Source organism: Rhipicephalus sanguineus, chromosome 4 (assembly GCF_013339695.2).
Source record: "Rhipicephalus sanguineus isolate Rsan-2018 chromosome 4, BIME_Rsan_1.4, whole genome shotgun sequence".
NCBI classification, from domain to species: Eukaryota; Metazoa; Arthropoda; class Arachnida; order Ixodida; family Ixodidae; genus Rhipicephalus; species Rhipicephalus sanguineus.
Genome location: NC_051179.1, coordinates 142,698,110 through 142,719,570, shown reverse-complemented (window position 1 = coordinate 142,719,570; position 21,461 = coordinate 142,698,110). Strand labels below are relative to the sequence as shown.

General features: G+C 49.7%; 1 protein-coding gene across 1 annotated transcript in view; it reads left to right on the top strand.

The window, feature by feature from the left end:
- Positions 1–1,334: 1,334 nt before the first annotated feature.
- The window catches only part of LOC119391656 (glutathione S-transferase 1-like), a 45,710-nt gene continuing 25,583 nt past the window's right edge, over positions 1,335–21,461 (top strand). The window contains exons 1-4 of the mRNA XM_037659322.1: positions 1,335–1,475; positions 2,363–2,421; positions 14,439–14,580; positions 20,630–20,800. Of these exons, the coding sequence (XP_037515250.1) occupies positions 1,335–1,475; positions 2,363–2,421; positions 14,439–14,580; positions 20,630–20,800 (513 nt within the window). The remainder of the gene's footprint in view (positions 1,476–2,362; positions 2,422–14,438; positions 14,581–20,629; positions 20,801–21,461) is intronic.

Genomic DNA, 21,461 nt, shown 5'->3' with positions numbered 1-21,461 from the left:
GTCGGCATGGTTATTTTACTCTCCCACCGCGCTATTTAACATATGTGAACGTAAGAAAGAGATAGAGAGAGGGAATTAACTTCATTGAGACTCCGAGGAAATAGATCACAGGAGCTTTAAGGCCTTCCTGGGCAACCAACAGAAGTCCACTTGCGAGGAATCCACTACGCTATAAATCATCATAACTTTTCTGAAGTAGGGAAGCAGCCACTATGCAATTTTTCGTCATTCTGCGGAGAACTGTGCTACCCGCTAAACACCTGTAAGGCATTATGTTCACTTTATTGATGCTGTTGCTGACAACGACGAAGAAATATGGCAGCGCCCTTCGTAATGGGTTGGAAGCATTCAACAACCCACTCGATGCGCAATTGGCATTGTATGACGCCTGGTTACAGAATTTGTGTTCTGTGACGCCTGGTTGTTATTTTACTCTTCTACCACACAATATTACATATGTTAATGTGGTTCGTTCCCGGCATGAAGCATGTATAGGGTCTTTTCGCAAAGCAGTTTCAAGCACCGGCATGGCCCTGAGGTAGAACACTGGGCTCCCACGCAGACGGCCCAGGTTCTATCCCAGATATCTTTTTTTCTTTTTTAGTTCTCTTTCTTATTTTACGCGATAGTGGTTACGGACAGCGGTGGCGGCGGCGGACAACTACGGCGCCAAAACGGCCCTTGTTGCGATCAAATAACAGCTTTCGCTGTAAAAGTGCTGTTGCACTTGGAATCAGTGCATTTACCTGAGCACGACGCCAACCACATGCTCGATTCCAATTATCCCTGTAGCGCTATCTAGAACACTTTCCAAAATAAATTGTTCAGCAAAGTCTATATGAGCAGCCGTTATCTTTCACTCAACCGTAGCGGGAGTTTCCTGTGAAAATAGCTCTCTTATACCTCTATGGGCTGTTTCTGCGCCATGGCAAAACAGTATTGCACGTACGATTTTATCGCCGGACACTGGTTTTATGACCCGAGTTCAGTGAATTTCACTTCCTCTGCTTAGCACAATTACTGTGCTCTGTACCAGTACATACCTATAAACGGGGGGTTTTTGTGTGTGAATTCCACAGCTCCAGAAAATACAGCTATACAGGTGTTCTTTTTTGCTCAATGGAGCTCTGCTACTGGCATACGTGAGCTGCGCCGTGCCTCCTGCGCTTTTCCAGGCCTCGTTTTCCAGGCCGCTGCTGACGTTGCAATCCGGATGGCGCACCGGCGGCCTCTCTCTAAATGAAATCTTTAAATATCTTTTGTCGCGACTGTCTCACACCATTCGCAGTCCCTTTCACGTGAGAAGAGGATCGCTCGTACATTTTATCTGCGTCATGACCATAACTCTGTACAACATACTATCATGTCCTCCCTGCAACTTTGTGCGAGCGCTGGCGAAACATGTGGGCATTGAGTTGAAGACCAAGAATCTGGACGCATACAAAAAGGAGCATTACAGCGATGAATACCTAAAGGTCTGCCGCGACGGGTTAAATATGTTCAGTTTGGGTTACGGAGGTTGTGCTTTGCATTCTGGGAGCTGTTTCCAAAACTGACGTTTCCTCTTTTGCTAGAGCTAAATTGGAACATTAAGCATTGGTTTCAAAAAAGAAGCAGCATTATAAACAGCGCTTCCAGTCGCGACATTTGCGAATTGTAATGCGATAAATTGATCTCAATGTGCAAATATATAAGCGACTCACCTTGTCATGCTAAAATGTGCCATTTCCGTGTGGTTTCTTGCGTGCAGTTTGTAACTTGCCACGACAAGCGTCTGTGCTGAAAGTATTGTTATTGTTGTGGATGGCGCCACCGGAGCGATTTAGCACGCTTTTTGGTATATCGTACAAAACTAACAACCCTTAAATAGGCTATCGTTTACGAATTGCTCTGTGAATTGTGAACGAACAAGTGGTATTACTTTTTGTACAAGCGTTACAGTTGCAGTGGTTTTACAGTGTGTGCTTGATAATATGTCTTGCGTCCTGTCACGGAGTTGCCTAGCAGAGGTTTTTCAGTGAAAGATACCGATGGTTTTGTTGATCGTTTCATCTCTGCATGATCGATTGCGAGGCTGACAATTGTATTTGCACCCAATGAAAGAATTTTGACCGAGAACTAGTGCCAGTCTTCAACTACGGTAAAAGTTACTGCACGCAACGTGTAGGCGTCACAAAAGATACATGTGTGCGCGAAGTATAGCCCAATGAACGTTTCCTATAAGCAGCGCTTTCATGAAAGAAATTGTATTCGACAAGAAAACATACTCTGAAAAATATATTATGGTGCCAAAAATACCTCCACTTGGATACAGATGTTGGAATTCTTGCACCGACACTAAAATATAATTTTCTTATTCCAGATAAATCCATTCCACAAAGCTCCTGCAATCGAGGATGAAGATTTTGTTGTATACGAGAGGTAAGATATGGAATATTTTCCTTAGTCCACGCAACATAGTATACTACGTACGGGGCTGAACGAACCGCAACGCTTCTCGGAGAGCTACTGGAAGCAATGATTACATATGAATCAAATACACCACTTAAAGGTGTGTCAGAGCATGTGCGGGGTCCACTTGTAAATGCGTATTTCGTTTCGCGTCATGAGGTATCGCTTTGCTTCAAAGATTTATGACACCCTGGATTATAACGGAAGTCATGTGGGCATTTCAAGTGCCGCACTTGAAATACGAGAATATTGGTATACAACGTCACGGCACACCACAAATAGGCTTCCCGCTCATTATATGTCACTACGCTTAGCGATACAGCTTAAACCTGTTTTTTTTTTATGTTGTGATTAGAAGAGATCTTTAAAAAGTCGCCTGGTAGAATAGTTTTTCTCCAACTAATCGAGTGCAGTTATTGAGGAAGTGAAAACAGCTTCTGGACAAATCTCTTTTTTCATGTGTTCCTTCTACAATATATCCAAAAAACGGCAGGAAGTGGAAGATGGAAGCTGCGATGAAAAAATCCGTAAACAGGGAGTGGGTGCTCGAGCCTTTTTCGTTTCGACAAGTGGACTTGTCTTCTTCAAGGCTGGAAGTGATTTCCTTAGCTATCGTGTGTATATGCTTCGTGCACTCACCACCAGAAGGGAGAAGGTGTGGGGGGAGGGGGGGAGATGCCACCATGACGACTGGGTGAGTCATAAGGAACGCAGAAAAAAGAAACAAAAAGCGGGGGCTAGGGGGGCGGGAGACGGGAGGGTATACGTTTCGCTGAATGACTGTCAGTGGAAGCGCGTGGCAGCTTAACAATAGTAGGTTCGATATTCTTAGAAGGACTTAACTCTCATTGGTTTTCACTGTGTATGTACCATACCGAATAGATTCAAGAGCCCCCTTAGAAACGTTAATACCTGCTGGCTGGAGTGTATTGAACTTGTGAATAAGGTATGACTATATTTTCTGTCTCTCGGGGACCCGAAGTTTGACTGAAGTATGTACAGTTTGAGATATTCGAAGTTGTGACCTGCTACATTAAAATGCTAAGCCACTGCTTTGGGTAACTTCTTCGCTGTGTCCACGCGATGCCCGTTTAATCTAACATTAACAGGTTGTCCCGTTTCGCCAATGTACCGTTTTTGACAATGTGAACATTCGAGCATGTAGATAACATTTGAACTAGTGCAGGTAAAACTAGATTGTATATTGTCACGTGGTCGTGACGTCGACGAAGACAGCAGTCGGCGTTTGCAGGATGAAACTGTTTATTTGGCCGAACTTGTGGCCGGAAAATGAGAACTCTGTACAATGATACACTCTGTACAATGACAATGCACTCTGTACAATGATAGCGGCGAACAGGACGTCGTCCGTCGATCAACTGACAAGCGGTCAAGCACGTCGGCTTTTATACAGGCGCTATCGAACTTTCCAGCAATATCGCTGGTGGCGGCATTATCTCTCGACAAAGAACATTCGCGGGCGGCGCGCAATCTTAACAAAACTACAATCGAGAAGCTTCTCGAACACTGCTTTGCGGACAGCGTCGATCGTTGATAAACGTCCTTGCTGGTCAAACCCGAATAATTCAAAATAAAACAAGAAGTGGGCGTGGCATTGCCCCCCTATGAATAAAGCATCGTCCCGATGCTTGTGAAAGAGCAAAGAAGAGAGATAAAAAAACAAGTGCATACATAAATAAATTACAATAACAAAGGAAAAGTAGAGTCCCCAGGTTCGCTAACGCGCAAAAAACGGCTTAAGGCGCACGACATGGACGACTTCAGGTCGTGCGCGGCGTCGCTGGGAGTTCGTAATGCCGTCCGGGATGACCTCATAGTCAAGAGCGCCGAGGCGTCGAAGAACCTTATATGGCCCGAAATATCGCCGAAGGAGTTTTTCGCTAAGCCCACGTCGGCGTATCGGCGTCCAGACCCAAACACGGTCGCCGGGTTGGTATTCCACGAAGCGTCGTCGAAGACTGTAGCGACGGCTGTCGGTGTACTGCTGGGTCTTGATGCGCAGGCGGGCGAGCTGTCGAGCTTCTTCGGCACGTTGTAAGTAGGTGGTCACGTCGATGTTTTCCTCGTCGGTCACGTTTGGTAACATGGCATCGAGCGTCGTTGCAGGGCTCCGTCCGTAGACCAACTTGTACGGCGTCATCTGCATCGTTTCTTGCACAGCGGTGTTGTATGCGAAGGTCACGTACGGAAGGATGGCATCCCACGTCTTGTGCTCCACGTCAACGTACATGGCCAGCATGTCGGCGATGGTCCTATTTAGCCGCTCGGTGAAGCCATTGATTTGAGGGTGGTAGGCAGTGGTCCGGCGGTGGCTTGTCTGGCTGTACCTCAAGGTCGCCTGAGTTAACTCCGCTGTAAACGCCGTACCTCTGTCGGTGATGAGGACCTCTGGGGCGCCATGACGCAGAACGATGTCTTCCACAAAGAACTTCGCTACCTCGGCAGCACTGCCTCTAGGTAGGGCCCCTGTTTCGGCGTAGCGGGTCAGGTAGTCGGTAGCTGCGACTATCCACTTATTACCGCTAGTCGACGTAGGGAACGGCCCCAGGAGGTCCATCCCGATCTGCTGGAACGGTCGCCGAGGTGGCTCGATCGGCTGAAGAAAGCCCGCTGGTCTTGTTGGCGGTGTCTTGCGTCGCTGAAAGTCTCGGCATGTCCTTACGTAGCGAGTGACGTCGGCGGCAAGGCGCGGCCAGTAGTACTTTTCCTGTACTCTTGCCAGCGTTCGGGAAACACCGAGGTGTCCTGCTGTCGGGTCGTCGTGCAGGGCCTCGAAGACTTCTGGTCGCAATTCTGGAGGCACCACGAGAAGGTACTTGGCTCCATGTGGCGAGAAGTTCTTCTTTTGTAGAACGCCGTTGCGTAAGAAAAACGGCGCCAGTGCTCGCTTGAACACTTCCGGAACGACGGCGTTCTTGCCCTCGAGGTATTCCATAAGGCCTCTGAGTTCTGGGTCGGATCGCTGTTGTTCAGCGAAGTCGTCGGCACTTATGGTTCCCAAGAAGTAGTCATCATCCTGGTCGTCTTGCGGCGGCGGGTCCACGGGGGCAAGAGACAGGCAGCCGGCGTCAGAGTGTTTTCTTCCGGACTTGTAAACGACGTGAATGTCGAATTCTTGCAGTCATTGGCTCCACCGTGCGAGGCGACCTGAACGGTCCTTCAAGTTAGCTAGCCAACACAAGGCGTGGTGGTCGCTCACAACTTTGAAGGGCCGGCCGTAGAGGTAGGGGCGAAACTTCGATGTAGCCCAGATGATGGCCAGGCACTCCTTTTCCGTTGTGGAATAGTTGATTTCTGCCTTTGATAGCGACCGGCTAGCATAACTGATGACCCTCTCCAACCCGTCAGTCTTCTGCACGAGGACGGCGCCGAGTCCTAGGCTGCTTGCGTCGGTGTGGATTTCCGTATCGGCGTCTTCGTCGAAATGCGCTAGTATTGGAGGCATCTGAAGGCGTCGTTTAAGTTCTTGAAATGCCTCGATTTGCGCCGTTTCCCACTTGAATGGCACGTCGGTCTTCGTCAGGTGCGTTAGTGGCTGGGCTATTCGTGAAAATTCCTTCACGAAGCGTCTGTAGTAGGCGCACAAGCCGAGAAAACGGCGTACGGCCTTCTTATCGGTAGGTGGCGGGAAGGCAGCGATGGCAGCTGTTTTCCGCGGGTCCGAGCGAACACCATTCTTGCTGATCACATGACCCAAAAACAAGAGCTCCTCGTACGCGAAGCGGCACTTTTCAGGCTTCAGGGTGAATCCGGAGGTCTTGATTGCTTGAAGTACAACTTCAAGGCGTCGAAGGTGTTCGTCGAAGTTTGAGGAAAACACAACGACGTCGTCCAAGTACACAAGGCACGTCTGCCACTTCAAGCTGGCCAGTACTGTATACATAACGCGTTGGAAAGTCGCGGGCGCCGAGCAAAGTCCAAAGGGCATGACCTTGAACTCGAACAGGCCGTGTGGTGTTATGAAGGCAGTCTTTTCTCGGTCTCTGTCGTCGACTTCGATTTGCCAGTAGCCGGTCTTGAGGTCCATCGACGAAAAGTACTTGGCGTTGTGGAGTCGATCTAGGGCGTCGTCTATTCGTGGGAGAGGGTACACGTCCTTCTTCGTGACCTTGTTCAGGCGACGATAGTGGACGCAAAAACGTAGGGTTCCATCCTTCTTCCTCACTAACACCACAGGTGACGCCCACGGACTCTTGGACGGCTGTATGATGTCGTGGCGTAGCATTTCGTCGACCTGTTTCTTGACGGTGTGGCGACACACTGCGCACAAACCGGCGCAGACACCGCCTCGTCATTAGCCAGCTCGGCGTGACATGGCCGCATGCTGCACCACGCCTCCGATAAGGGACAGCGCCACCGCAGCGTCACCGGAGGCTTACGTCACCGACGGCGGTTATAAGCCCGAGCTGCTAAGCTCGGAGGTTATCATTCCTTCGCCACCCGACTAAGCGCAGCGTCGCTATGCTCGCCCCGCTGCTACTACTACGTTAATAAACAGTCGTTATGTTTTATGTTGGGATGCGTCCTTCCATCGACACGGCATCCCACATCTGGTTACCCGGAAACCGAACAAACCGCACCGCTATGGCCGACACGGAAGCCCTTGCCGCTCTTCTGCAGCAAGTGGACCAAATTCAACAGCAACTTCAGGAACAGCAGCAGCGCATGCAAAACGGACCGCACTCGCCCGGCGATTCCGCGCAGCCTCTTGTGGACTACGCCCCCCAAAGCTCCGTTCCAACGGTCGCTGTCAACGCAGATGCTGCTACCACTGCGGCCGCTACAGACCTGGACGTCTGGCGTGTCTCTGTCAAGCTTCCGCCATTTTGGGCGGACTCGCCCGAGGTATGGTTCGCCCAAGTCGAGGCCCAGTTCTCCCTGGCGCGCATCACACAAGACCGGACCCGCTACGACTACGTCGTCGCCCACCTGGACGCCCGCTACGCCAACGAGGTCCGGGATATCCTCGCCAACCCACCAACGGCCAACCTGTACGAATACCTCAAGACCGAACTCATCCGCCGGCTGTCACTCTCGGAAGACCAGAAATTGCGACAACTTCAGTCCGCAGAACTTGCCGAGCGCAAACCTTCGCAGTTACTCCGCCACATGCGTGCTCTCGCGGGTAACATGGAAGTCCAGGAATCTTTCCTGCGATCACTCTGGCTCCAACGACTTCCACTGCACGTTCAGGCAATTCTGCGGGCTCAGCTGACGCTACCTCTCGGCCAACTTGCCGAGGCCGCTGATTGCGTCATCGAGGTCTCCTTGCCGCAGTTGTCGCCCACCATCCAGGCTGTCGCCGCACCGCTGAACACCACCGAGCTTGCACGCCGTATAAACGACATCGACCGGCAGCTCACCTTCATTGAACAACGCCTGGGTGAAGGTCTTCCGATGAACAAGCGCCGCCACTCGCACAGCCGCGACCGTAACACCACTTCGTCGCGGCAACCCGACAATAACGGCCGCCCGTGTTAATACCACCGACGCTTCGGAGACAGAGCCCGGCAATGTCGACCACCCTGTTCCGCTGGGCATGCGGAAAACGCCAACGGCAGCTCGTAGAGACGGCCGCAAGCTGCCAACCAAGAGGCCGTCGCATCTTCGTCACTGACCAAATCACGAAGCAGCGGTTCCTTGTCGACAGCGGTTCCGACATCTGCTGCTACCCGCGATCCCATCTTCAAGGTCCTCGTCCGCCTACGTCTTTCGAGCTCAGCGCGGCAAACCGCTCTACAATCAAAACGTACGGCTCGCTCCGCCTGCACATCCAGCTCAGAAACTTACGCCGTGACCTTCACTGGAACTTTGTCATCGCAGACGTCGCCGAGCCAATCATCGGCTCAGACTTTCTCGCCCACTACAACCTCCTTCCGGACTGCCGCAACGACCTCCTCATCGACGCGACGACGGGACATTCCACACCAGGCCAGCGAACGACCGCCCAACAGCCAAGCATCAGGGTACTCAGTGTTGACAACCATTCGCCGTACCACGCCATCCTCGCCGTATTTCCCGGAGTGACGCGCCCCAGCGGACTGCAACGCAAAGTGCAGCACACCACCGTGCACTACATCCGGACCACTTCAGGCCCCCCGGTTTTCTGCCGCGCCCGTCGCCTCGCCCCGGACCGCATGCGCATAGCCACAGCAGAGTTCGAGGCCATGCTCTGCGAAGGAATCGCCCGCCGCTCTGACGGTCCATGGGCCTCGCCACTTCACCTTGTTCCAAAGAAGAGCGAAGGCTGGCGGCCCTGTGGGGACTACCGTGCCCTCAACGCACGCACCATACCGGACAGGTACCCCGTCCACCACATACAGGACTTCGCCCATCGCATTCATGGCTGCCACGTGTTCTCCGTGCTAGACTTGGTGAAGGCCTACACACAGATACCCGTCAATCCGGATGACGTCCCGAAAACGGCAATCATCACTACCTTTGGCTTGTTCGAGTTTCCCTTCATGAGCTTCGGCCTGAGGAACGCTGGACAAACCTTTCAGCGCTTCATCGACGAAGTCGTCCGCGGCCTCGACTTCTGCTTCGTTTACCTTGATGACATACTGGTATTTTCCCGCGACGCCGAAGAGCACTACACGCACCTTCGTCTGCTGTTCCAACGCCTCGATGACCACGGTCTACTCGTGAATACCCAAAAAAGTACGCTAGCCGCTTCCATCGTCCGTTTCCTCGGCCACGAAGTTTCATCTGAGGGAACTCGGCCCTTGCCCGAACGCATCTCTGACCTGCAAAGTTACCCTCAACCCACCACCGCTAAAGACCTTCGCCGTTTCCTTGGCATGCTGAACTTCTACAGGCGTTTCTTGCCACACGCAGCCGACTACCAGGCTCCCCTCCATGACGCTTTGACTGGGCTACGAGGAAACCAATCTGTTACGTGGACACCGACGTTAACGAAAACGTTCGAAGAATGCAAAGCCGCCCTCTGCACCGCCACGCTTCTCACCCATCCCGTGCCAGACGCTCCCTTGGGACTCTTCACGGACGCATCTGGTTTCGCCATCGGCGCCGCCCTCATGCAACGTGTGGACAACACCTGGCATCCCTTGGCGTTCTTCTCCAAGAAACTCGCAGCTCGGAAAACAGCCCCCTCAATCGCCAGTTCCGCTGACGAAACCACGACAACCGCCCCGACAACTTTGCCAGCCTACTACAGAGAACTTCTGGCGATATACGAAGCAGTGCAACACTTTCGCCATATTCTCGAAGCACAGAATTGCACCATCTATACCGACCACAAGCCTCTTACCTGCGCCTTCTCTCAACGTCGCGACAAACTCCCGCCTGTACAGCAGAACCAACTCTCGTTCATCGCACAGTTCAGCACCGACATCCAACATGTCAACGGGAAAGACAACGTGGTCGCCGACGCGCTTTCACGTGTATCAGCCATCAGCTCTGTGCAGATAACAGCGGACGTCCTCGCTGAGGCCCAGACTACAGACTCCGAACTGCAGGAACTTCTCAAGGGCACGTCCTCACTACAGCTGCAACAAGTCCCCATTCCAGGGTCGACAACCACAATCTGTTGCGACATGTCGACAGGACGAAGCAGGCCCTATGTGCCCCTGGCCCATCGCCGTGGTCTTTTCAACCAGCTCCACAACCTCAGCCATCCCGGCATACGCGCCTCTACACGCCTCGTGGCTGACCGCTATGTCTGGCCCTCCATGCAGCGGGATTGTCGTACCTGGGCGCGCTCCTGCATTCAATGCCAACGCGCTAAAGTCACGAGGCACGTCACGTCACCGCTCGGAACATTCCCTCAGCCCTCTGGTCGGTTTGAGCACGTCCACCTCGACATCATAGGACCCTTCCCCCTGGCTGGACCCTACCGCTACTGCCTCACCGCCATCGACCGGTACACTCGATGGCCCGAGGCATGGCCCTTCGAGGGAATCACCGCGGAAGACGTCGCGTCAGCCTTCTTCACCGGCTAGATTGCTCGTTTCGGCGCCCCCCGCCGCGTAACCACCGACCACGGACGGCAGTTCGACTCGCATCTTTTCAGGTTGCTCGGGCTGACCATCGGTTTTGAACGCTTAAGGACCACCAGTTACCACCCCTGCGCCAACGGAATGATCGAGCGCTTCCACCGACAGTTCAAGGCAGCCATTATGTGCCACCCGGACTCAACCTGGCTCGAGGCCATCCCAGCCGTCATCCTTGGTCTTCGCGCCACCTTCAAGCCGGACATCCACGCTACACCAGCAGAGCTCGTCTACGGGGAACCTCTCCGCCTCCCAGGTGAATTTCTCGCTGCACCGCCATCCAGTACTACGACGTCAAATCCCACCGACTTCGTCGCCCGGCTCCGTCGCACCATCGCCGCCTTACGCCCGTCACCTGCAGCCCACCACAGCAAGCCTACACCGTTCGTGTTCATGGAGCTAGCATCGTGCACGCACGCTTTCCTCCGCGACGACACCGTCCGCAGGCCTTTCCAGCCACCCTACAGCGGACCCTACCTGGTCGTCCATCGCGACGACAAAAACTTCACTCTGCGCCTGAACGGGAACGACGTCCGCGTCTCAATTGACCGGCTCAAGCCCGCATACATCGCTGCGAACGAACCGGGCAGTGCCACTCCATCCACAGGCATCTCTCCACAGACGCCGACGTCACAGCCCGCTCCTTTCACAACACGCTCTGGACGTCTGGTACGCCTCCCAGATTTCTACAGACCATGAGGGCTCTGCACTCCGCGGGGGGGGGGGGGGTGATGTGGCGACACACTGCGCACAAACCGGCGCAGACACCGCCTCGTCATTAGCCAGCTCGGCGTGACATGGCCGCATGCTGCACCACGCCTCCGATAAGGGACAGCGCCACCGCAGCGTCACCGGAGGATTACGTCACCGGCGGCGGTTATAAACCCGAGCTGCTAAGCTCGAAGGTTATCATTCCTTCGCCACCCGACTAAGCGCAGCGTCGCTATGCTCGCCCCGCTGCTACTACTACGTTAATAAACAGTCGTTATGTTTTATGTTGGGATGCGTCCTTCCATCGACACGGCATCCCACAACGGCCTCGCGTTCTCGCGTCGAAACTCGGTACGGGCTCTGACGGATTGGTCGGGCACTTTCTTCTGTTATGATGCGATGCTTCGCGACTGGGGTCTGTCGAATTCTTGACGACGACGAGAAGCAATCCTTGAATTGTAGGAGCAGGGTTTTTAGCTGGTCTTGCTCGTGCTTCGGGAGGCTTGGGTTGACGTCGAAATCTGGTTGGTTTCGTCGATTCGTCGAAGCAGGCTCGATAGCATCGAAGAGGGCGAGAGCATTGCTGGATTCCACGAATTCGTGGATGTAGGCGACCGTCGTACCAGTGTTGAGGTGCCTATATTCGTGGCTGAAATTTGTCAGCACTACCTTTGCTTTGCCATCACGCAGCTCGGCTATGCCTCTTGCGACGCAAGTCTGACGGTTGAGAAGTAGGTGCTGATCGCCCTCGATGACACCTTCAAGGTCTGCGTGTTCTTCGGTGCCGACGGAAATGATGATGCTGAAGAGAGGCGGAATGGTGACGTGCTCTTCTATCACATTCAGTGCGGGCTTTCCTGGCGTCGTGTGTGGCGGCAGCGCTTTTTCTGAGGTTAGTGTTATTGACTCAGATCTCAGGTCTATTACGGCACCGTGTTCACTTAGGAAGTCCATCCCAAGTATCACGTCCCTGGAACAGTGCTGCAGGATAAGAAAGCTCGCAGGATAGGTTCGGTCACTGATGCTGACTCTTGCTGTGCAGACTCCAGCCGGCGTTATCAAATGACCTCCAGCGGTGCGGATTTCAGGACCTTCCCAAGCAGTCCTAACTTCCCTCAACTTCGCGGCGAATGACCCACTGACGACGGAATAGTCGGCCCCAGTGTCGACGAGAGCGGTAACGTTGTGTCCGTCTAACAGTACGTCGAGGTCGCTAGTCCGCCGTCTTGCGTTGCGTGTACGTCGCGGCGTCGGGTCACGGCTACGTCGGTTTGCGCCGCTGCTTCCGCGTTGCGTCGTCAGGTCTGATTCCACGGGTCGCAAAGTTTCGTCGTCAGGACGTCGTTCGGCGTGCGGTAGGGGCTCGGAACTTCGTCGCGGCGTCGTCGTCGACGGCGGAGGATCTTCAACATTTCGTCGTTCAGCAACCGCACCTCCATCGGTTGCTGCCCTTAGTTTTCCGGATACGGGCTAGGCGACCGACCCCGGTTTGGGCCAGTGTACTGCCGGCGGTGCGGTGACATGTAGCGGCCGGGCGACGGCGAGCGGGAGGGTCGTCGTTGTTGCCCCTGTGTTCCGGTGAGGTAGTCGTCGATGTCGCGAGGCCGTTCGCCTGGCTGCGGGCGCGGCGCGTTCACGGCGAATCCGCGTAGCCCCATCTGTCGGTACTGGCAGCGGCGGTACGTGTGGCCGGCCTCCCCGCAGTGGTAGCAGAGCGGGCGGTTGTCAGGGGCGCGCCAAACGTCGGTCTTCCTCGGGATGTAGTGCTGGCCGCCAGGTGGGCGGTAGGGCGTCGATGATTGCGGCGGTGTCTGGCGACGGAACTACGTCGATGCGGTGTCTTGACGCGGGCGCGACGGAGGAGCGTAGCGTCGGGCTGCAGCAGCGTAGCTCAAGGCTTGCGGCTGAGACTGTGGCGGTTCAAGGGTGCCCTGCGGTTTCTGGATTTCTTCTCGAACGACGTCTGCGATGGAGTCCACTTGAGGCTGGGGTGAGGGCAACAGTTTGCGCAGTTCCTGTCGCACGATCGCTCGGATTGTTTCGCGCAGGTCGTCGGAGCCGACCGCATGAACAGCGGGGCTGTCTTGGATTGATTGGCGATTATATTGTCGGGTGCGCATTTCTAGCGCCTTCTCGATGGTCGTGGCTTCTGAGACGAATTCCTGGACGGTACTCGGTGGATTCCTCATAAGTTCAGCGAAGAGATGTTCCTTTACTCCTCGCATGAGGAAACGAACCTTCTTCTCTTCAAGCATATTGGGGTCAGCGTGGCATCTTAAGACGGTTAGAGACATGACTTGAGACAGTAATTAACAAAGTTAAATTAATTAACTTTTTAATTTTTGGAGTTAGGTGGCTGTGTCAAATTGCGGAATTGGTGTTTTTCGTGCCAGAAACCCATCCCAACATTGAGATTTCGAAAATGCGGCCTCTAGTAATAATTACGAAGTAATGAAATTCAACCGAAATCGATGGCTTTCGCTGTTGAAAGCTGTTGCGTTTCGTTGAATTTCATTACGCCACAACAATTACTAGAGGACGCTTTTTCGAAATCTCAAAGCTCGGATGGGTCCCTCACATGAAGAGCTTAAATTCTCCTATTTGACACAATCACCTAACTAAGCTAATTAAAAAATTAATTAATGTAACTTTCCTCATTACTGTCCTAAATGATGTCCTTAACTACCTTAAGATTCCTGCCGCTACAGAAAAAGCAATTATGAAATCCCCGAGAAAATGTCGCATTTTCCTGATTTTTTTAGAAGGTTGGACACATTTCTTGAAACACCCTGTATATGGCAATTCCGATAGTAAAGCCGATGTGTACTCATATGTGTATCGAAAGTATCGATCATCAAAGTACACCACTATATACAATAAACAACAGTGCTTCAACTCACGCGTTCTGAAGCGCTCATGACGAAGCAGTTCGTTTCAAGCAAGCTAATATTAATGCGAACGCACATTCTAGCAGATTTCTGAATGTATGTGCTGCGCCAGACTCTATAGTGCGCTGCGGTATTTTCGCAATTACAACTTTTACATGAAGTAAATATTAGAAAAATCGTGAAATTGTTTGAATGCTGCTGTATGCACACCCGCTTATTGTATCGATAATATCTATTCCGCTTGATGCTGCTGAAGAAAGCAAATTGCGCTATCTGATTCGTGTCATTCGAAACGAATTAATCGCATTATAAACAATAGCGCACATATCTAGATTACATTTGCTTAACTCCACAGCAATGCCATTGCCTACTACTTACTCCGCAAGTACGCACCTGAGTCCGAGCTATATCCAACCTGCATTCAGACTCGTACCCGCATCGACCAGATTCTCGCTGCTATTGCCACTACGATCCATAATGCACAGATGGAGTACACCGTAAGTATTAAATTCTCTCCTGCTTTACCTGATTTGCAAATTGTCTACTAATCTGTGAAACCTAACTTCTGCAAACCTTTTGATTATTAAAAGATATTTAAGACCTTATGAGCGAACAGCCTTGCAAACGCATCGCACCCTTGCAACGCATCGCAACCGTGCGAACAGCACGGTTCCGATGAGTTGGATACAACGATTTGAAAACTGTGCTGCTAGTGCGCCTATAAAGATAGATACGCATATTTTGCGTGTTTACCGAGGCAAAAATTAAAACGGTGCTTCATTTCGAACGCGATAAGGGAGTTCATAAGGCACATGTATATCGTGCTCATGGTATATACAGGCTAAGCCGAGACGATTCGCATGTGCGCTTTTTCTTTCCAATTTCGTGGCAGTATATGAGGCGAAACGACTGGTGTCCTCGGTGAACTCAATGTGAGAACTATCCAGGCCTAAAAGGCCGAGACACTATGGTATAGCTAGGCGTACTTGTTTTGTGAAGGTTGAGGATTTTACCTGTGGGAACTCTTCCATGAAACAACAATCACTAGTGACCAGTATTTCAAGCTTGCGTACCTCTTTGTTTCCGATGCAGCAAAAGTCAACACACCTATACAATTTTACGCCAGAATTTTAGCACCCAAGAATGAATCGTAACGCACAATTCAATGTTTATTTTGAATCTTTGTTGGTGCTGATTCATCGTTGGACCATGAAAAGTTCCCATTTTGATTGAAAATGTTTACTAAAGTGCACTTGTGACATCTGAACACCAATGCTTCTACGTAAGCTTTCTACTACCTGCGTCCCAGTACACTTTGGGCTTACAAAGAAAACGGTCGCACACAAGCCAACCAACAGAATAAATCTTCTTCTACCGAAACCCAAGGACCTTCCACCAAGAGAAAGGCGTCATCTACAAAATCAAATATTCCGACTGCCAGGCCGCATACATAGGTGAAACAAAAAAATTGACCGAAAGAATTAAACAGCACAAAAACGACGTCATGACGCTCTCAAGACAAGGGAACACCCTTGAAGAACGCTCGAAAGATGCCGACCATAAGATTGACTTGGAAAAAAAACGAAATCCTAACAACATAAACTAACCAACAAAGACGACTGTTACTGGAGTCGTGGTTCATCCAAAACACCGAAGGCAACTTGAACCGATGCAAGGGAAACCTGCCGTCAGCATGCATTCACAGAGTAAGCACAGCAAGAAAATCAATGCAAACAAAGTCGCGAGTGAGCAAAACCGTCCACGGCCAGCCCCAGCTCATCAATTCCACGCAACCGCAGCAACCGCGGCAACCACAACCCCCTCAACGCTCTCACTACCAAAGAAGAAGCGCCTTCCCTCTGTCTTGCCAGCTGGTTCGAAAGAGAAGTTCAGAGTTGCACCTCGACACCTCCGCTGTCACTCCCCCTGAAGAAGAAGTCGAGATCGTTCCGAAACGTCTGAAAATAAACCCATTTTTTGGTTGGAGAAATTTGAAAGTCTTAATTAATTAAGCCAACCAGACAGGCAAATCTGTCAAAATGTTCAGCTTTAACGTACCTTGAAGCTGGAAATGAAGTGTCTTAGGTAAGGTGTAAATATGTGATGGGCCTATGATTTAAGCAACTGTAAAAAAGAACGGAATTCGGTAATGATAATGAAAATAATTTCTGTGATTTTATTTCAAAAACCAGGTTATGATTATAAGGCACGCCAGAGTGCGGGATTCGAGATAACTTTCGACCAACTGGGGTTGCTTAACGTGCACCTAAACTTAATCGGAGCAGAAACCTGGAGTATTAGGAAGCGGGTTCAAATTAAGTTGAGGACGACGCAGTGAGCGATGGAAAGAAAAATGATAGTTGTAACCCTAAGGGAAAAGAAGAGAGCAGATGGGTCAGGAAACACACGGGTGTAAAGAAAATCTTAGGCGAATTCAAGAAGGAAAAATGGGCATAAACAGGACATGAAGCGCGAAGGCAAGATAGCCCCTGGATGTCAAAAAAAAAAGGGAAGCGCGCCAGTGGGATGCGGAAAGTTAGGTGGGCAGAAGTGATTAGGTTGCGAAGATAACTTGGTCGCGGCAAAAACAGGACCGCGGTGATTGGCAAAACACGGGAGACGCATTTGTCCCGCAGTGGTGTAGTCAGTATGATGATAATGATGAAATTATGATAATGATGAAATCTGAGCACACGGTGTTTGCATTTCCTCCCCATCAAAATGAGGCTGTCGGGGCCGGCAATGAAACCTGCGCCTTCGGGCTTAGCAGCGCAACGCCTTACGTGATAAACTACCGCGGTGCATAAAGAAATTCGAGTGCAATTGATTTTAGTACGCAGTCACCCCTGAAACGATATGCATAAAATAGGAACTAGCTACTAACCTCTTAGGGTAATGTGTTTTATACGAACATTGCGTGATTAGAACGCATGACCCGGCAGATAAACTTACTGGCTCGATGTAGCGAGAGAGATTACTGGGCGCAGCGTTCACATTCGGTTGAGACAAAAGAAATAAAACATTAAAAAACATGTTCATCAGACATTGAACAACGCGCCCAAACAAAGGGCCATACTAATCTGCCACCCTCCATAACCGCGTACATTGTAACTTGTTGGGCAGTTGCGGGATGATAAAGCGTGAGATACATTTCTTTTGCATCGTAATCATTCGAAACAAAGACCCAGAACTGTAGCAGTACACTCTATGCATTTCTGTTCTATAATATAATTCATTGCTGGCCACTAATTCTGTTCCATTCCCCACCAAGTGCCTGCCGGAAGTAGCTAAGATCCACCAAAACATTAAGGGAGAAGCCCTCAAGTAGGAAATCGTCAACCAGGTCGTCCCATTCATAACATGCAAAATCTGTTGCATCACACCTACTATATCCTAGGCAAGAATGCTGAACTCGAAGACTGCGTGTAGTGACTGACATGCTTCTCATTGTGCTTAATTTCCTAATAGAACCGCATTGCTGTGGCATTGAGCTCTGGTAGGGCGCGCCCACCAGAGCAGCCTGATACTGAAAATAGTTCAATGCAGTACAGCACTTCAAGCATAAGACCTTAAAGCAGGCGCAGCAATGAACGAACATGAAAGAAGAGGCATGCATAGGTTCACTTTATTAAATAAATTTTTCATCATGTTTTGATTTATTGAGGACATAGGAGTAGTGCTTGTCGCATTACTGTGTAATTGCACAGAAAACATTCTTGAGCCTGCATTTACAAAAAAGCTAGGACCCCTTTCCCTATCGGGAAAGTGGGGACAAGCCAAGCTTGGCGTCTGCACACCTGAATATCCACTTTCTTTCTTCCTTTATTTTCTTTCTTTCTCTCTTTCTTTCTTTCTTTTCTTCGTTCTATCTCTTTCTTCCTTTCTTTCGTTCTTTCTTTCCTTCTTTCTTTTTATCGCATGGCGCAATATTCCCTATAGCTTTTTCCTTCCTCCATGCCTGGAATATAACCTGACGCGGTGGTTTAGTGATTATGGTGCTCGACGGCTGACCCGAAGGTCACTGGATCGAATCCCAGTCGCGGCGGCCGCATTTTCGATGGAGGCGAAAATGCTGTACTTAAATTAAGGTGCACGTTAGAGAACCCCAGGTGGTCGAAATTTCAAGAGCCCTGCACTACGGCGTCCGCCGTATTCATCTCCAGGCTTTCGGATGTTAAGCCCCAACAATTATTATTATGCCAGGAATGTGACCACACTCACGTGCTTAGCAGCAATACACTTTCATTGCTACAGGCCACAACGACGGTCATGCGCGAAACAAAGAAATTAAACAATGAAATTTTCCAACGTGAAATGACTAATGACTTCGATGAAAGATCAGGTTTCCATATTAGGAACCGCTGATCGCCGACAACCCTACAATCGAGAGAGCATAAGTTCTTGGAAAACGGCGCATAAGAAAACGCGTGAGACCGGCGCGCCTTCGAAGACCTCATTTGCGTACACCCATTTTTCTGTACACTTGCCGACGTCCAGTTTTTTGCTAACCGTGCCGCCTCCGCAACTGAAACCTCCTACTCCCGAACGCTTCACTTAAAAATAAGATTGGAGGGCGTATATGCGTGAAGTCGCAAAACTCTCCCTACAGCTTTGCCGTTATGAGGAAGCACGGCCATATCTTCTCGTTCTCCGTCGCTACTGTCAAACTTCTGTTCCATTTATCTTTTCCCTCTTCAGTTTAAAGCATCCTCCAACATGAATGGTAGTCGGTGTTTTATACTATACGAAAAGGTCATTAAAGAGCTCTGGACTCACCGGAAGTCAATGATCCACCTTAGTAGACAAATTGGATTGCAAAAGCATATAATTTTTTTAATAGCCGGCAGATCGCACGCACTATGGGAATCAACGTAATGCGAAGCAGCCAGCAGAGAGCTGCATACATTGTCTTGCTTCTCTTTCAGGACAATGAAGTCATTCATGTCATGACATCTAGTTCACTACATGTTTGCCATGCATGCATGCATGTACGGTCTTTTATATAAGGAAACGTGTATTCTGGTATATACAGTGCATGACCAGTCATTTATGTTCGTCACGCACTCATGTCATGCAATACCAGTTTTGGTGCAGATCCAGTTAACGAAACGGCTGGAAGGCCACCAAGACAGTGTCATGCAAATCATGCCGTACATGGCATGCATGTTATTATTTGCATGTTAGTACCTGTCATTTACGTTCGTCATACACTCGCGTCACGCAATACCAATATTGCTGTATCTCAAGCTAGCGAAACAGCCGCGAGCAGACGATGAGCGTGGCATGTAAATCAAGCCATACACGCCATGCCGATCATGATTTTCATGTTACGAACTGACATTTATGTTAGTCATACAGTCACGTCATGAAATACTAGTTTTGGGGTATACCAAGCTAGCGAAACGACCGCAAGCGCACCATGAGCATGCCCTGTAAATCATATCCTACACGACATGCATGTCATGATTTTCAGTTACCACCTGTCATATATGTTCGTCATATAGTCACACCACGAAATACCAATTTTGGGGCATACAAAACTAGGGAACCGGCCGCGAGCGCACCATGAGCATGTAAATCATGCTGTACATGAATGCGTGTCATGATTGTCATGTTACCACCTGTCATTTGTGTTCGCCGTATAGTGCCGTCATGCTATACAAAATTTGGTACTTGTCAAGATAGCGAAACGGCCGCAAACGCACCATAAGCGGGGCAAGTATGTGGTGGGGTACATAACTTGCATGTCATGATTTTCATGTTACCACATGTCATTTGTGTTCGCCATACAGAAATGTCTCGTCATACGAATTTTAGTATATATCCATCTAATTAAACGGCAGCGAGCGCACCGAGACATGTCTTTTAAATCATGGGGTGCATGACATGCGTATCATGATTTGCACAATAGAACCTGCAAAAAATCAATGTCATACACTCTTGTCACGCCATACCAATTTTGGTATATATCAAGTTAACGAAACGGCCTCAGGAGCACCAACAGAATGGCGTGTAAATTATACAGTTCATTACATGAATATCATGATTTTCATGCGATGAGCTGTCATTTATGTTCGTCACACAGTCATGGCATGCCACACCAATATTGGTACACTTATGAATAATGAAACAGCCAGGAGAGCAGAAAGTCGTAGGCGGCCTGATAGATAGATAGATAGATAGATAGATAGATAGATAGATAGATAGATAGATAGATAGATAGATAGATAGATAGATAGATAGATAGATAGATAGATAGATAGATAGATAGATAGATAGATAGATAGATAGATAGATAGATAGATAGATAGATAGATACGCTCAATGTCGCCAAAGTTCGCTAAGAAATGCTTCTAATTTAATAGTCAGATGTTATTTGAATAATCCGGTTTACGATTACGGATAATGTGTACGGCAATACGTGTGTGGTAACTGCAAACAATTCCTGATCGCCGCGTAAAGAGCAGCCAGTGCTGTCCTCTGTCGGTACCATGAAAATCTGCTGACGATAAATAAAAAAAAATGTATCTACATTTCTTTGTGCAGCGTCCTATGCATTTGGCCAAGAAAAAGCCGACGACCCAGCAGATAACAACATTCGAAGAAAATTATGTCAAAGGACTGGAGCACCTGATCGGTGACGGCAAGTTCGCGGCCGGGGACACCTTCACACTCGCCGATATCGCCTTGACCACACGCGTCGTGGTGGCTCTTGAGGTAAGGCCTCACTGTTTTGCTACAGCTTGAATTGCAATACTGTTTCCATGTGTAAACGTAGGTGGCTTGCCGGGTTATGTTCAGTTGCCACATATTCCTACAGCGTGCATGTAATCAACAAAGTCGAAAATCCATAGGCGTCCGCTAATTTTAAGAAGGCAATATCATCGCAATTGATTTCAAGATCATTCACATTTTTGCACATCTAATATTATTGTCTCCGAATGATCGGACAACGAAAACTACGACAATCTTTGTTATAAGAATTGTAATTTACGCATTGCCTGCTAGCGGAAGATTTGATTTTCACACTAATAAGAACGTGGACGTATGGGCTGCAAAGTAGAAATATGAAATATTTTAAATTAAATTGTTTACAATTATTGACGGTAAAAATACACATTGAAAATAAGCAGTGGAGCCGTGCATTAATATCAAGACGTAAACCACGCGGCCATAATGCGGGGGAATTATAGCGGTGTGCAGCGTTGTGCGAAACAGCAACGCTTGTCTGGCTGGTGCCGCAGATTGTTCATAACTGAACGCATCTGACTGAAGATCTCGAGTTACTTGTGTACCATCAGTAGACGTTGCATAGGGGTACCGATGCTTTATAGGTACAGGTTCTCTGTATAAGGTGTTTCTTGTCAAGCATGCAAGT